The sequence below is a fragment of the Aquarana catesbeiana genome, linkage group LG06, assembly GCF_042186555.1.
Source record: "Aquarana catesbeiana isolate 2022-GZ linkage group LG06, ASM4218655v1, whole genome shotgun sequence".
NCBI classification, from domain to species: Eukaryota; Metazoa; Chordata; class Amphibia; order Anura; family Ranidae; genus Aquarana; species Aquarana catesbeiana.
The window spans coordinates 101,161,515-101,178,903 of record NC_133329.1 but is presented as its reverse complement, the minus strand read 5'-3'; the positions used below and the strand labels follow the sequence as shown (position 1 = coordinate 101,178,903).

At 43.0% G+C, this 17,389-nt stretch overlaps 1 protein-coding gene across 9 annotated transcripts in view; it reads right to left on the bottom strand.

Annotated features, from left to right (window-relative positions):
- ASB8 (ankyrin repeat and SOCS box containing 8) overlaps positions 1 to 16,425 on the bottom strand; it is a 41,931-nt gene extending 25,506 nt beyond the window's left edge. For 2 of the 9 annotated variants that reach the window (XM_073636539.1, XM_073636542.1), the window contains exons 1-2: positions 16,318 to 16,425; positions 11,575 to 11,629 (exon numbers count right to left, since the gene is read on the bottom strand). In XM_073636539.1, coding sequence (XP_073492640.1) covers positions 11,575 to 11,605 — 31 coding nt within the window. In that variant the 5' untranslated portion in view covers positions 11,606 to 11,629; positions 16,318 to 16,425. Of the gene's footprint in view, positions 1 to 11,574; positions 11,630 to 16,317 lie in introns of those variants that run through there. The other 7 variants (XM_073636544.1, XM_073636545.1, XM_073636543.1 and 4 more) reach the window with 7 other exon arrangements.
- Between the last annotated feature and the right edge of the window lie 964 nt (positions 16,426 to 17,389).

Here is a 17,389-nt window from a genome sequence, read left to right as displayed (position 1 = left end):
CATTACTGCATGCTTAGTCTGGGCTAATGGTTTAGAAATACTGAAGCCAGAGGATTAGCATGACAGCCAGACAACTAATTTTCATAAGGAGGTCAGCAGTAGCATCCTCCAGTTAAGACTTCATTCACATAGGCATGTGTGTATTTTCTGCATGGTATGTGGGTTCTTGCTGGCAGAGCTAGCAGAAGATCCTGCATAAAATATGCACCTAAAAGTACTTGCTTTTTAAAGCGTATGATTCTTCTAGGGGCTTTTTGTGAATACACATAGAATCTACAGATATGTACAGCCCTAAGGTGCAGCTCTGTGCTAGTTTATTTGTACGCTGCTAAATGTATTGCACGTTGCTGTTTGTAGTTGCAGCTGTGTGTATGGACACTAAAGCTGAACTCCAGCTCTGTTTTAGGTCCCTGTTCAATACAGTGTTTGCGTTTTCCTAAAAGTTAAATGCTAAATACTTTCTTTGCAGAGCCCTGCAGTCCTGGGACATACAGTGCCTTGAAAAAGTATTCATGCCCCATGCAATTTTCAACATTATTCTTACAACCAAAAACGTAAAATTATTTTATTGGGATTTTATGTGATAGACCAACACAAAGTGGCACATAATTGTGAAGTGGAAGAAAAATGATAAAGGATTTTACCAAATTTTTTACAAATAAATATGTGAAAAGTGTGGCGTGCATTTGTATTCAGCCCCCATGAGTCAATACTTTGTAGAACCACCTTTCACTGCAATTACAGCTACAAGTCTTTTTGGGGATGTCTCTACCAGCTTTGCACATCTAGAGAGTGACATTTTTGCCCATTCTACTTTGCAAAATAGCTCAAGCTCTGTCAGATTGGATGGAGAGCGTCTGAACAGCAGTTTTCCAGTCTTATCACAGATTCTCAATTGAAATTAGGTCTGGACTTTGACTGGGCCAATCTAACACATGAATACGCTTTGATCTAAACCATTCCATTGTAGCTCTGGCTGTATGATTAGGGGTCCTGCTGGAAGGTGAACCTCCGCCTCAGTCTCAAGTCTTTTGCAGACTCAGAAGTTTTCTTCTAAGATTGCCCTGTATTTGGCTCCATCCATCTTCCCATCAACTCTGACCAGCTTCCCTGTCCCTGCTGAAGAAAAGCATCCCCACAACATGATGCTGCCACCATCATGTTTCACGGTGGGAATGGTGTTCTCAGGGAGATGTGCAGTGTTAGTTTTATGCCACACAGAGTTTTGCCTTTAGGCCAAAAGGTTTAATTTTGGTCTCATCTGACCAATGCACCTTCTTCCCCGTGTTTGCTGTGTCTCCCACATGGCTTCTCTCAAACTGCAAATGGGACTTTTTATGGCTTTCTTTGAACAATGGTTTTCTTCTTGCCACTCTTCCATAAAGGCCAGATTTGTGGAGTGCACAACTAATAGTTGTCCTGTGGACAGATTCGCCTATCTGAGCTGTGGATCTCTGTAGCTCCTTCAGAGATACCATTGACGTTTTGGCTGCTTCTCTGATTAATGTTCTCCTTGCCCGGCCTGTCAGTTTAGGTGGACGGCCATGTCTTGGTAGGTTTGCACTTGTGCCATATTCTTTCCATTTTCGGATGATGGATTGAACAGTGCTCCGTGAGATGTTCAAAGCTTGGAATATTTTTTTTATAACCTAACCCTGCTTTAAACTTCTCCACAACTTGGCCTTCATTAAGCTGTTTGGTCACTAAGGTTCTCCAACAAACCTCTGAGGGCCTCACAGAACAGCTGTATTTTTACCAAGATTAAATTAGAGACAGGTGGACTCTAGTTACTAATTAGGTGACTTCTGAAGGCGATTGGTTCCACTAGATTTTAGTGTGGGGTATTAGAGTAAAAGGGGCTGAATACAAAATTTACACCACACACTTGAAATATATTTATCAATTTCCTTCCACTACACAGTTATGAGCCATTTTGTGTTGGTGTATCACATAAAATACATTTACGTTTTTTGGTTGTAGCATGACAAAATGTGGAATATTTCAAGGGGTATGCATACTTTTTCAAGGCACTGTAGGTGATGGTCTTAGGGGAGTATAAAACAGGCTAGCCATTTAGTTGAAAATAATATGCTGATTGAGGGGCAAGAGAGCAATATGTTTTTTCCAAAGTTGGGCTTTCAAGTATACCTACTGGGAAAGAAGTATGAAGGCTCCTACCACTTACATTCTTAAAGTGGAACTTCACTCGCTCAATCCACATTGACTATTTTTAATCTTTATGCTTCTAGCATTAGTAAATAGAAAGGAAAATATATTATATTTACTTGTTTTAAAGTGTAACTTTACCCATAACAACTTGATAAAAAAATAATGTTCTTTAGCCACAAACATACATTCCACATTAATAATTCTGCTACCAAAATTGGTTTTAAAAACAGTATAAGCACTTCTTTTTAATCTTTTACATAACTATACCTGCAAAAGGGGCCATCCTGAAGTGATCTAGCAGAACTTCATTTTCTGACTAAAGTTGCACATTAACCACTTCAGCCCCGGAAGGTTTTACCCACTTCCTGACCAGGCCATTTTCTGAGACACGGCTCTGCGTCGCTTTAACTGATAATTGCGCGGGCGTGCTATTTTGTACCCAAACAAAATTGACGTCCCTTTTTTTACCCACAAATAGAGCTTTTTTTTTGGTGGTATTTGATCACCTCTGCGTTTATTTTTTATAAACAAAAAAATATTTATTTTCTGCTATAAAACACACCCAAAAAAAAAAAAAAAAAAAGTAAGAAAAAAATCTAATTTCTTCATCAACTTAGGCCAATTTGTATTCTGCTACATATTTTTGGTAAAAAAAAAAAAAAAAAACGTATATTAATTGGTTTGCACAAAAGTTATAGCGTCTACAAAATAAGGGATAGTTTTCTGGCATTTTTATTATTTTTAAACTAGCAATGACGGCGATCTGCGATTTTTAGCGTGGCTGCAACATTGCGGCGGACAGATCGGACATCTGACATTTTTTGACACTTTTTTGGGAAGCAATTTTAGTGATCAGTGCTAAAAATATGCACTGACATTATACGAATGGCACTGGCAGTGAAGGGGTTTACATCAGGGGCGATCAAGGGGTTAACCGTGTTCCCTCAGTGTGTTTACTAACTGTATGGGGGATGGGCTTCCTGGGACAACATCTTCCTTCATAGCAGAAAGACAAAATCGGTGTGTCATCCCCTGACAGAACGGAGATCTGCCTCGTTTACTTTGGCAGATCCCCGTTCTGTCACTGCAGGGAACGTTCGCAGGCAGATATCGAGTCTGCCAGACTCGTTGATTGGCTCCCCCGCTGGCCAATCGGCATGTTCGCGTCCACAGATCACTGTGTACGATTCCGACGTACACCTAAAGCGATTTGCGCAGCCGAGCCAACCTGCCGCAGTATAACTGCGGCGGCTGGTCAGCAAGTGGCTAAAGGTGAACCTAGCCTTTAAATATTCACTTTGCCCACGTATCCGTTTCACTTTAAAAAAATTTTTGTATTTTTTTATTTCTTCAGTTACTTCCTGGTTTCTGGCCTAGCCAAATGAGGTCATACACCCCAAGAATCTTCAGGGGGGGAGGAGGGGTTTTCTCAGCTAAGCACACCCTGTCTGCATGCCTGAGCTAAGGGCAGATGGATTCCAGGAAGTAAATGCTACATGAATTATCTGCCCTTACTTAAGATGGCCACAGCCAGAAATGCTAGAGTGTTTTTCAAAGTGATCCCTCAACAAAATAAAGCATTGGAGACATGGATGGATGGACAAGTTTGTGTCCAAATATTTAAAATAAATTAAGTAGCGTTTTTGGTTTGTGGTGCTCGGATGTGGCGTAGTCCTGCTTTAAATTTTTGCTAGTTGCCCAAATTTCTTAAATCAATACTTATGAATCACAGACCCAGAACAACCATACAGCAAGTTAAAGCCAGGGAAAGGTCAGAAGACCTGATGTTTACACTTATTCAGTATTAAAGCCGCAGCCAGGAAAACAACATGTTCATGCCAGGGGCACTTTAAGTGAGCCCATAATCTCCGACAAGCCTATCAGTATCAAATCCTTTCTTATCTGTCCTGTACAAGATTTACGGAATTGCTTCTTGTAGGAACCTGTCAGTCATTTACTGCAACTGTCACACCTTCCCGTCAAGATTTCAGAAACAATTCTGACTTGTGGATTGTCCATTTCTTCCACAAAAACAGCTGCCTTGGTAAGAAATAATAAATTATGTAGGTGTTAAAGGAAAATAAAAAAAAAAAAAAACATTCCCTGTATTTACTAAAAACAGCACCATAGTTAACCCAACCACTCCACAAATCAGTAGGAAACCTTACATGACAAGCTTCCCACCAGGTTCAGCAAAAATGGACCTCATGGCTACCTCAAGGCCCACATCCCCTTCGAAGCTTCTAACCTGGCAAACTACCCAATCCCATCCCACATTCTGTCTTGCCTCACTATAAATACCTCTAAGCTGTGGACAGGCAACGTGGATACCTCTGAGCTCTGAGCTGTGGATAGGCAACGTTGATACCTCTGAGCTGTGGATAGGCAACGTGGATACCTCTGAGCTCTGAGCTGTGGATAGGCAACGTTGATACCTCTGAGCTGTGGATAGGCAACGTGGATACCTCTGAGCTCTGAGCTGTGGATAGGCAACGTTGATACCTCTGAGCTGTGGATAGGCAACGTTGATACCTCTGAGCTGTGGATAGGCAACGTTGATACCTCTGAGCTGTGGATAGGCAACGTTGATACCTCTGAGCTGTGGATAGGCAACGTTGATACCTCTGAGCTGTGGATAGGCAACGTTGATACCTCTGAGCTGTGGATAGGCAACGTTACATAGGCACTCAGATCACCAGGATGGACACCACCCTCCTGAGGCACTTCCAGAACAGAGCAAGTAGCAGGTAGGCCACAACATCCTCTCTGGAGCCACCACACACCACCAGGCTTAAAGTGGTTCTCAAGGTAAAAGGTTTCCCCCCCCCCTTAAATACTCATCTGAACCTAATCTCAGTCCATCGCCGCAGCTCTTCTCTCGGCTCTGACATGCTTGGCTGAGAGTAGCCAGAGTCATTGGCCTGTCAAAACCTGTCAGCAGAGAGCGGGGGTGGGGCCAAGCCGAGCTGTGTGTCTAAATTAGAGATGGGCCGAAACATATCTATCAAAAATGGTGTTAACAGCTGTTTGCCGATAAGAGAAAAAGGTGCAGAAAACGCTCGTAATTTTGCAGCGCTTATGATGCGTTTTTCATAGGTCATGCAATTCAAAAACTGCATCAAAAATGTAACACGGGTGCGTTATTGATGCGTTTTCAATGTATTTCAATGGGGAGGTGCGTTTTTTTAACTGACCAAAAATGCAGCAAGCAGGATTTTTTAACACCACAGCAGACCAGGTGAAGACATACATAGAATTTAAAGGGATGCATTTTTCTTGAGCTAAAGGTGCTGATAATGGCAGACAACAAATTCACATTCATTTAAATTCATGGATATTCATTAAAAAGCCAAATATAATACAATTATATATAAAAATATATTGGATTTAAAAAAAAAAAAAACTGATTTTTGGTTTCGGCCAACTGCATCCTGCATTTTCGATACCAAAATATCAATTCGGTGCACCTCTAGTCTGAATAGAGGCAAACAGTCTGGCTCTGGATCGAGCACGCACGCGCGCCCCATGGTAAGCAGTTTTCTACAGCAGCACTCAGTGGGGGGACCCATAACCGCCGGCAGGGGGGACCCAAGAAGAGGATGATCCAGGCTGCTCTGTGCAAAAACCACAGCACAGTGCGGTAAAATATTACGTTTGTTGTTTTTCTTTTAATTCAAGCTTTAGGCCCCTTTCCCACGGGGCGGATCCGCTCAGCTGACTCTACTAGCTCAGCGGGAGATCGATCCATTAATCCCTGCAGTGCAGGCGGATGACAGGTCCGTCTCTGTACACTTGTCAGAGTCCCGCTCTCTTCTATGGGAAGATCAGATGAAAAGGGACAGCATGTTCTTTTTTATCCAATCCGATGGCGATCCGTTCGATAGGGTTTCAGTGGATCTTGTCAGATTGGATGGCAGGCAGGTGCATCTCCGCTGACATCCGCCTGCCCATACAAGTCAGTGGGTGGCCTGCTCGGATCCGCCTGAAAAACGGACAGGAGGACCCGAGCGTGTGAAAGGGGCCTTACAAACACTTAAGGCCAAACTTCAAGGAAGAGCCTTTATTAAAGGGGAAAGGTTAGGCCACCCAATGATACTTACCTGCCACTCCATTGGTCTTTGAGAGCATAAAAGGCTTGTTCACATGGGCGGCTAGGTTTTACCGCCCATCTGTTATTATTATACAGAATTTATATAACGCCAACATTTTGCGCAGCGCTTAACAAAATGAAGGCCGACAATACAGTTACGTTACAATATGGTACAAGAGGAATCAGAGGGCCCTGCTCGTCAGAGCTTACAATCTAAAAAGGGAGGGTCAATGGATACAAAAAGTAATAGCTGTGGGGGGTGGGGGGGGTTTGATGGAAAAAAAATAAAACAAACATCGAAGGAAAGGCATGCAGTCACTCAGTGCTGGTCACACGCCGTGGTCACTATGCTTTACTTCTCAGCAAAAATGAAACCGCATGTAGCATTCGGCACACGGTATCCCTGCAAACTGCAACCCAGTCATGCGTACGGCCAGGCCGCAACCATCCTGCAAACACGTGCAATGCACGGTTGCAACAAGGCGATTCAACCTTTTTAGGGTCAAAACAGTAAGGTGAGGAGGCAACAGATCACTTCCTTACTGCCTGTTAAACGCCCCCTGAAAAGTGTTCCACAGCAGGTCACTATTCAGAGGGGTGGCAAAGTCTGCCACAAGCAACTAGACCTCAAGCCTCGTACACACAATCGGATTGTTGGCCAACAAAACCGTGGAATTTTGTCCAAAGGGCGTTAACCCAAACTTGTCTTGCATACACACGGCCACACAATTGTTGGCCAGCAATTACCAACGTAGTGACGTACTACGTTGTTTTTCAGCTCTTTAGCGACACCCTTTCGGCTCCTTCTGCTAATTTCGTGTTCGGAGAAGTTTGGCGAGTGTTGATTCGCGCTTTTCATTTCGTGCTTTTCATTTAGTTTCTGAACGGCCGTTCGTCAACCAGCCATGTTGCAGAATCGGAGGAGATAAAGTGTTATTTATTATTGGCCTTGGAGTTATTGCTTTCACATTGTTTTTTTGGTTGAATAATGATTTGATTTGTTATATTTTCTATATTTTTGGATGCATAGAATGAACATTTTGGATAAGTTCTATTGGCAGATTCCATGTCTAATTTTATTTGTTTTCTTTTTTTAATGCACAATAAAATAATTGTGTAGAATAATACTTGGCTATGTGTTTTACTTCAAATGACAGTTTGGGAGTAGGCAGTTACATTTAAAAAATATAATGTAAAATTGACAAGAGACACCAACATAGCTGTATCTTTGTTCTTAAAAGCTACGGGATAATGGTGTTGTGGTAACTTGCCCTAAAAAAAAAAAAAAAAAAAAAAAAAAAAAAAAGGGATAATATCATTCTTCTTATCACTAGAAAAAAAAAAAGCCTTTGAAACTTTGATTGTAATAACTCCATCAGTATCACCAGCAAAGCAGCTTCATTATTATCCCATTAAAGAAGAAGAGAATTGTGCGCTGCATTTGGAGATTTCATAATTTGCCACGTCACGAATGTTAATTCTCCATTACGAACGCTAGTTTACAAGACCGACCGCTTCTGGCTCCTCCTTGCTTCCGAGCATGCGTGTTTGTACTTTTGGCCAACGGACTTGTGTACACATGATCCGAAAATCCGACAACACACATTTGCCCATGGAAAATGTTAAAGCCTGCCATCCAACATTTGTCCGCAGAAAATCTGACAACAATTGTCCAACGGAGCGTAAAAACAGTCGGATTTTCCGCCAACAGCCTATCATCGCACATTTCCCGTCGGAAAGTCCGATCGTGTGTATGAGGCTTTAGTCTAAACCTATGTAAGTTTTGTGTCAGAGGGTTCAACAGAGTTTCTGATCCTCTCCACTCCCCTATGTGACAGCGATTGTGGTGGTTCAGCCTTTCGATCGGCCCCTTAGATCTTTATTGCAGTCAGTGCCACCACTAGGAGATTCGCACCCTTTTTTGTGCACCAACACAGGAGAAATGAACACCTGTGCCACGCAATACAGGTCTAAAAAGGAAAATACCCATCATGTAGGAGAGAGTTCCTCCTACCTTTTTTTTTTTTTTTTTTTTTTGTGTGCATTACCTAGGATGGTCTGCAGGCAAATGCAGCCTAACAACATCAAATCCTCTCAAGAGCCAGCCCACTGCTTGGATTATGGCTCCAGGCTCTTGAGAAGAGTACCAAGGCAGGGAGCTGTGATGTTTTCGGGAAGCTACGTACAGCTCCCTGCTGACCCATACCTCCAGCCATGAACTGCCTGCATTGCATAGAGCAGCACATAGACCCAGTGATGGCATCATCAGGTCTAAAATAAGGTATGTAATAAAAACAAAAGGTTTTCTTATAAAATTGTCATTAGCGTGTTGAAGGTGGTGTGTGGAGGAAGACAAAATAAAAGCAAATTAAACTTTAGCTTTAAAAAAATAAATAAATCAGTCTTCAGAATGGGGAACAAGCGATTTCATTAGTAATACACCATTTATTTTTTTACGAAGGACCCACTATGCTCAAATCTGTTCACCTCACACATTTGACAGCCCTTGTCCTCTAAATGTAAAATTCCAGAGGGTGAATGTCATAGAATCAAGTCCAGGGATTGTCTGGATTCAATTATTTTTAATGGGAAGTCGAATGCAAGTAAAAGGTGAACTGAAATGCAAATACACTGATTGCTATTGGGTGGTTGAAGTGCTCACACCCTGTACATGGAAATATCAATCAGCTTATTGCAAAACAAAAAATAATAAGATCTCGATAACCTACCAAGAGTTTGTTGATTGAAAGATTGGAGGTGTAGGTGGACTTCAAATCTTCGATGTTTTTGCATTTGAAAACTGGTTAAACTGCCTGAAAACGAACTTATCTATGGCCAGATTCGCAGACCTGATTGCACTAAACTGAAAACTTATATCAGTGCGTTTAACCGCTTCCCGACCAGCCGCCATCATTATACTGCAGCAGGTTGGCTCGGCTGCGCAAACCGCCGTTGTGTGTACGTCGGCCGCTTTAAGAGCAATAGCAGACGTGCGCCCGCGGTGCCGGGGTGCGTGGCCAGCGACCACCCGTGATCGCTCCACACAGAGTCAGAACAGGGATTTGTCAATGTAAACAAACAGATCCCCGTTCTGACAGGGGAGTACAGTGAGATCGTCTGTTCCTAGTGATCAGGAACAGCAATCTCTCTCTACTCCCAGTCAGTCCCCTCCCAGTTAGAAACACCTCCCTAGGGGACACTTAACCCCTTGATTGCCCCCTAGCTTCACAGAACAGAAAAAGATGGGAAATCCCTGCCAGTGTCATTTCTACAGTAATCGGTGGCTATTTTTAGCACTGATTGCAGGAGCTGCACAATTAATCGTTAAAAAATCTTGTGATCTTGATTCAACCCCCCCCCACGATCTCTATGCAGAATTTCAGGATTCATTCATGTAACAAGTCTAGAAAGTTCTCTGCTCACTCAGCTATCAAAAGGAAAAAAAAAAAAAAAAAAAAAAAAAAAAAAACGGGCAGCCTGCCAAGATTTTCACAACATTGTCCACACAAGTAGATAACTATAAACATTGTAACATTTTCTTAGTTCAAAGGAATGAACTTCTGTGTGTAGATGAGGGAAGTTTACCCATTTAAAAACTAAACCTTTTTCTGACACTTGTTTCTTACAAAGTTAAAATCTATTTTTTGCAAGAAAATTACTTGGAACCCCCAAACATTATATATATATTTTTAGCAAAGACCCTAGAGCAGGGATATGCAATTAGAAGACCTCCAGCTGTTGCAAAACTACAAGTCCCATCATGCCTCTGCCTCTGGGTGTCATGCTTGTGGCTGTCAGAGTCTTGCTATGCCTCATGGGATTTGTAGTTCTGCAACAGCTGGAGGTCTGCTAATTGCATATCCCTGCCCTAGAGAATAAAATGGTGGTTGTTGCAATATTTTATGTCACACTGTATTTGCGCAGCGGTCTTTCAAACACAAGTTTTTGGGAAAAAATACACTTCAATGAATAAAAAAAAAAAAAAAAACTAAACCATAAAGTTAGCCCAATTTTTTTGTATATTGTGAAAGATGATGTTACGCCGTGAGGGAATTGTAATCTTTATTCTAAGCAAAGAAAAATTGTGATTCTCATTTTAGCCAGAATCGTGCAGCTCTACTGATCGGTGTATAAATGTCACTGGTCCCAAAAAAAGTGTCCGATCTGTCCGCCGCAATCCCGCTAAAAAAAAAAACGCCATTACTAGTAAAAAAAAAAATTATATTATATTAATATATATATATATATATAATGCAATAAATATATCCCTTATTTTGTAGACGCTATAACTTTTGCGCAAACCAATCAATATACGCTTATTGCAACTTTTACCAAAAATATGTAGAAGAATACATATTGGCCTAAACTGATGAAGAAATTAAGATTTATTTTTTTTTTTTTTTAATATGGGATATTTATTATAGAAAATAAGTTAAAAAAAATAGTTTTTTTTTTATAAATTGTCGGTCTTTTTTGTTTATAGCGCAAAAAATAAAAAATGCAGAGGTGACCAAATACCACCAAAAGAAAGCTCTATTTGTGGGAAAAAAGGCCATAAATTTTGTTACAATGTCGCATGACAGCGCAATTGTCAGTTAAAGTGGAGTTCCACCCAAAAATGGAACTTCCACTTTTTGGAATTCTCCCTCCCTCCGGTGTCACATTTGGCATCTTTCAGGGGGGAGGAGGGAGCAGATACCTGTCTAATACAGGTATTTGCTCCCACTTCCTGGCATAGATCACCGCGGTGATTGCAGTGACCTACGCCACTTCCGCCGCCTACCCCGTCCCGTGAGACACAGAATACAGCAGGGACCTGTGAGGACACGCAGCGCGGCTCGCGCATGCACAGTAGGGAACCAGGAAGTGAAGCCGCACGGCTTCACTTCCTTATTCCCTCACCGAGGATGGCGACGGCAGCAGCCGAGAGCCGAAGGACGGATTGGCTTCGGCTGCCGACATCGTGGGCTCCCTGGACAGGTAAGTGTCCATATATAAAAAGTCAGCAGCTGCAGTATTTGTAGCTGCTGGCTTTTAAAATATTTTTTTCAGCAAACCTCCGCTTTAAAGCAACGCAGTGCCTTGCAAAAATTGGCCTGGTCATTAAGGGGGTAAATCCATCCGGGGCTGAAGTGGTTCATTTATTACATTTTTTGCAAATTTTGTTCCTCTCTTTATTGAATAAGTGTGACAAAGGGCTGTTATGATAATATGGACTTGTGTCAATGAATGCAGGCATTTTGAAAGACACCTTCCCACAATACTGTAAAACAGCGAAGAAATAGTATGCACACAGTCTAGTTCAGCGGACCTACCTGTGAAATCACAGGATGGGTTTAGGGTCATAGTGCTGAAAAGCAACAGCACCACCTAGTGGAGAGAAGCACAAAAGACATTAGAAAATGGAAATGAATGCTAAGGTACAATGTGCCCTTTAAAGGGATAAGTTCACTTTTATAAGAAAAAAAAAAAAGATAAATGAACATATTTTAGCAGGAAAAAAAATGTGCATTTTTTCCTGCAGGAGCCTGGAAAGCATTGCAGCCTTGATCTATAGATCGCAGGTGTAATGTAGGCTCCTGCAGACATGTCCTCCTGCTTTCAGCCTTTGCCTCTGTATGGGCTTTCTGTTTAAATGTCGGAGGACATGGTCAGTGAACTATAAGAATGCTTATCAGCACCCCCTCCAGCCCACTGAAACTACAAGTCTGTCTGCTACAGTGGCAGAAAGTACTTGTAGTTTTATTAATTCAGAGGAATTTGTGAATGAATTATGTGGATGTGAAGGTGGAGCCCCACTGTTTTTAAAAAGTCACAGCGGATGCGGAGAGAAGACTCCCCACCTGCTGTCACAGCAAATATGGGTGGAACATGTAACATGTTGCAAAGGTTAACTTAGTCTTGCAAGCAGGGGTTCTCAACCGGTTGCCTCCAGAGCCCTTTGATTTGGCCTGGGACCTCATGCTCTGGGAGGGTGGGTCATCAAGCCCAGATCGCTAGTTGCTGACCCACCATCCCAGAGCATCAGAGGGGATGGAGCCAGTGCCAGACGAAGCAAGCGGCTGCGGAGGGAGCAGGAGCCGCATAAGCCGATGCTTCCTCTGGAGTGCCGGCTCCTGTCCAAGGTGAAGTGCATTTGGTATCACTCTGCCTGGGAAAGAAACCGCCTAGCTATGCCAGCAGAAGCTGAAAGACAAGAAGGTCAGTTCATTAATCACTTGCCGACCGCTGCACGCCGATATACGTCGGCACAATGGCAGCGGTGGGCAAATGGGCGTACCTGTACATCCCCTTGGTGGGTGCACAAACGTGCGGCATACAGTACGACCGTGCCCGCGGTCTCCTGCCGATCGTGTCACGGAGCAGCAGAACAGGAAGATTTCTATGTAAACAAGGCATTTCCCTGTTCTGCCTAGTGACATGACAGATCACTGCTCCCTGTCATCAGGAGCAGTGATCGCTGTCATGTGAGTTGAAGCCCGTCCCCCCCACAGTTAGAATCACTCCCTAGGACACCCTTAACCCCTTCATCACCCCCTAGTGGTTAACCCCTTCACTGCCAGTGCCATTTACAAAGTAATCAGTGCATTTTTATAGCACTGATCACTGTATAAATGACAATGGTCCCAAAAATGCGTCAAAAGTGTCCGATGAGACCGCCATAATGTCGCAGTCACAATAAAAATCGCAGATCACCGTCATTACTAATAAAAAACAAATAATAAAAATGCCATAAAACTATGCCCTATTTTGTAGATGCTATAACTTTTGCGCAAACCAATCAATATACACTTATTGTGATGTTTTTTTACCAAAAATATGTAGAATACATATCAGCTTAACCTGAGGAAAAAAATAGTTTTTTTATATATTTTTGGGGGATATTTATTATAGCAAAAAGTTAAAAATATTGCGTTTTTTTCAAAATTGACGCTTTTTGTTTATAGCGCAAAAAAAGGTGATCAAATACCACCAAAAGAAAGCTCTATTTGTGGGAAAAAAGGGAAGTCAATTTTGTTTGGGTACAACGTCACACGACGCGCAATTGTCAGCTAAAGCGATGCAGTGCCGAATCGCAAAAAGTGCTCTGGTCAGGAAGGGGGTGAAATCTTCCGGGGCTGAAGCGATTAAACATCACATAGTTTTGCAATGGGCATTTATTAAACATCATAGTTTTATAATGGGTATATTCGCAATTTAAAAAAAAAAAAAAAGAAAAAAAACAAAAGGGGTTTTTATGCTTTCACCCTGATCTTCAAGTGCAGTGCACCTGCGGTTTTCCTTTGGGTTAGCTACTCTGAGCCATAGACTTATTATATTATTACTTATTATACATTATATCCTGTGGGTTTGGTGCGCTTTGTGAAAGTGCCCCACACCTGCAAGATATAATAGAAGTCTATGGCAAATCGCAACTAACCCAAAGGAAAGCCACAGGTGCACTGCGTTGCGGGTAGACCCCACCACATCAGTGTGAAGGCAGCCTTATAGGGGGCTGAGCACAGTAAGGGATTATTTACATCTGTGGTTTGGAGGGGTGGTAAAACCCCATGTTTTTACAACACCCCCCCCCCAACCACTGGTGTAGCATCAGGGGCCGCAATAGTGACTCCGCTCCATGCTCCAGGGGGCCTATGTGGCCTCCCTGTCACATTCTGCTTTACACTTGGGGACAGGAGGGGCAGTGGGAGCGGCATATACAGGAACCAATCTTCTCCATTTTCCTCCTGAAAACGCTGAAATCCGGCTTCTCTTCCACTCCCTCCCGCCGGCACTCAGAGGTTGCAGGAGTAAAATGTTCATTATGCTATTTTGAACCATTTCATTTCATTGTGGCTCGTGACCAGTTACCAAATCATTTAAGTGGCCCTTGCTCTTCAAAAAGTTGAGCGCCCCGGCTATAGGGCATTTTACCTGTGATTAGCAGATCGCAGGTGCAATGCCAGGTACCTGTAGACTCTCAGTACATTGTCTGCCTTTACCTCCCATACGGGCAGGCAGTTACCGAATTGCAGGACGAATCAATGAAATACGAGAGCGCTCATCAGCGCCTTGGTAGTTCATTGAGAACTTTAAGCCGCGTGGCTAATGGTAGTTGTAGTTCATTCATTCACAGAAATCTTTGAACTAATGATGCAGCCGTGTTGTAAATTGTGACAGCGGGAGCAGGGAGAGGATCCTCCACCCGCTATCACAGGACAGAAGGCAGGAGATCGAACATGTTACATATTCTACCCTAAATACCGGTGGAACATGTTCCAAAAAGTGAACTTATCCTTTAAAGAAGAAAGGTGGTGGCACAGCACATAATATCGGGCAAGAGAAGAGGAGAACACTGGATCTATTGGGCTGTATGCGATTACAGCAGAAAACAATCACCAAAGGTAAGTGGGGGAATATTTAAAGGAGAAGTAACAAACACATACTCAACTCCATGCTGCAGCATTGCTGTTCCCCCGCCAGCTCTATTAGGTTGGGTTCATACTGCCGCGACTTTGAATCCAACATTCCTGCGTGACTTCATGTCGGCTTGCATACGACTTCTTTAACAGAAGTCAATGCAAGCTGTATTGAAGTCACACCAAAAGTAGCTCAGGAACACTTTTCCAAGTCGGAGCAACTTGAGCTGCACCGATTAGAACGGTTCCATTGCAGATAATGGGGTGCAACTTGACATGACAAGTTGCGGCAGTGTGAACCAGGGCTTACTGAGAATTGACTGATCACATGACCGCTGATTGCTCAGTTCTTGGTCTGCTCTGAGCAGCACCACTCTGCCCCTCTAGCACTCACTGGAGCACCAGGCTGAAGCAAAGGCAGGAGCGGTTGGCTTAGGCTCTTGGATTGCTGTCTATCATGCAGCTGGGTGGATCCCGACAATATGGTCAGGATCCTTTCAGATCCTGGAGCGGCTCTGTGACGTCAGCTGACTTTAGTTTACTATAAGTTGTCTCTGGGCCACCAGAGAGCAAAGGTGCCACCTGTGACCCACAAGAGAAGCGTGACCAAAAAAAGCTTTGGCCATACTTCTTTTAATTCGGGTGGGTGAAGTTTCTCTTTGAGGCTGGGTACACACTACTGCAAATTGGATCCGGGTTTTCCCCACATCCAATATGCATTTCAGGAGTCTGTGACCGGCTCTCTATGGAGCCGGTTCACACAGCACCAGTGCAAATTGCACAGGCGTCCTGTGCATCTTCTGGTCTGTTTCAGGTCCAAATTCAGCCAAAAAAGTCAGACCGAAAATCGGACCTGAAACGGTGAACAGGGATGCACTGGACCCCTGCTGTGAGCCGCTCCGCACGGCAATGTGAACCCAGCCTAAAGCTGAACTCCAGGTTTGGATTTAATGGCACCCAATGTAACTATGTACATACCATACCTGTGAATAACTGTGGAAGTGGAAAATCTCTGTAGTAGTCGGCACTACAACAGCGATCACTTGCAGGACCTGTGCTACATAGTGAGCACGGGGCTCATTCACTCAGCATGGGCACCATTTACAGAACACCTTGCATTTTTCCTCAATGAAAACAAAGCATTATCTGATTGGATAGGGTGGAGAGGCAGGGCTGTATAGTCACAATCTCCACCTCATCCAATCAGAGAATGTTTTGCATTTATTAGGAAAAAATACAAAGCCTTCTGTGAATGGCGCCCCTGAGGTCACTATGCAGCCCCAGAAGACCGCAGTGATCAGTGTAGTAGCAGTGACTACTACAGTGATTCTCCACTTCCACAGAGGTCCCATAGGTATGTCATATGTATACTTACATTGATCCAAGCTGGACCTATGTGACTATACAATAAATTCCATATCTAGGGTGCAGTTAAGCTTTTGCTGATCAATACAGTTCAATGTCCATGCTGTGCATGAGCCATGCCCCTCCCCCTTTGCATTGTGACGTGTTATCTTGGTGACAGGGTCACTTTAATCCCTGGGACACAGCCATTCTCTGCTACACTTGGGGTATATACAGCTTCATCCCCCCCTTCCACCATCCAAACCCACTCCATGCTCTTCCAGCACTGACACCGCAATGTAAACACACACTCACCGGCTCAGCTCTCTAGCACGCTGGACTCACCCAACAATCTACAGCTGGCTATAAGCTCAGCCAATCACAAGCATATCTGCTTAGATAGACACAGCTCTTCGCCAATCGCAGTGCAGCACACGCCTAGGCAGGGTCAAGCCAGAAAGACGCACAGTGTTCTGTCAATTTTGCGGCGCAACGTGCTTCCGTGTACGGCGTACGTACTATTTTTGACCGTGCGTTCCACCGTAGTTCGCCATATTTGGTATTGGCAATGTGTTATGCCCATTATTGGAGTGTAGGTACATGACTGTCTGTTGGTGTTTATTATCAGTAGTTGTGCCCATGAGACAAATAATGTAAAGTAATCCATAACAACCAATCTGTAATTGCACTAAAGTGCTGAAATCGAATTGTAATGATTGCTGCCAATGCCGTCCATACACATAACTGTTTTCAACTGATGTTATTTTAGAGCCCATTCAGATTTGTGTATTGCAGCAAAACACAATAAACCACGTGTTTTACTGTGCGTTACTGCAGTGCCTGGTGATAAACTAAATGTGGTACATCACAGTGCGATTTATTTTGGAAAGGGCCCCAATTCACCTAGAAAGAGCAACAAAATGCACAGATGTGAACCATAATGCAGGTCCATTAAGATATGATTGTGCTACCTTACTGCAACATGTGTTAATGCAACAAATGGGCAATCAATATAATACACATGTAACAAACAGACAGTCAATACAATACACAGGTAACAAATGGGCAATCAATATAATACACATGTAACAAACAGACAATCAGTACGATACAAGGTAACAAACAGACAATCAGTACGATACACAGGTAACAAATGGGCAATCAATATAATACACAGGTAACAAATGGGCAATCAATATAATACACAGGTAACAAACAGACAGTCAGTACAATACACAGGTACACAGGTAACAAATGGGCAATCAATATAATACACATGTAACAAACAGACAATCAGTACGATACACAGGTAACAAACAGACAATCAGTACGATACACAGGTAACAAACAGGCAATCAGTACAATACATAGACAACAAACAAGGAAT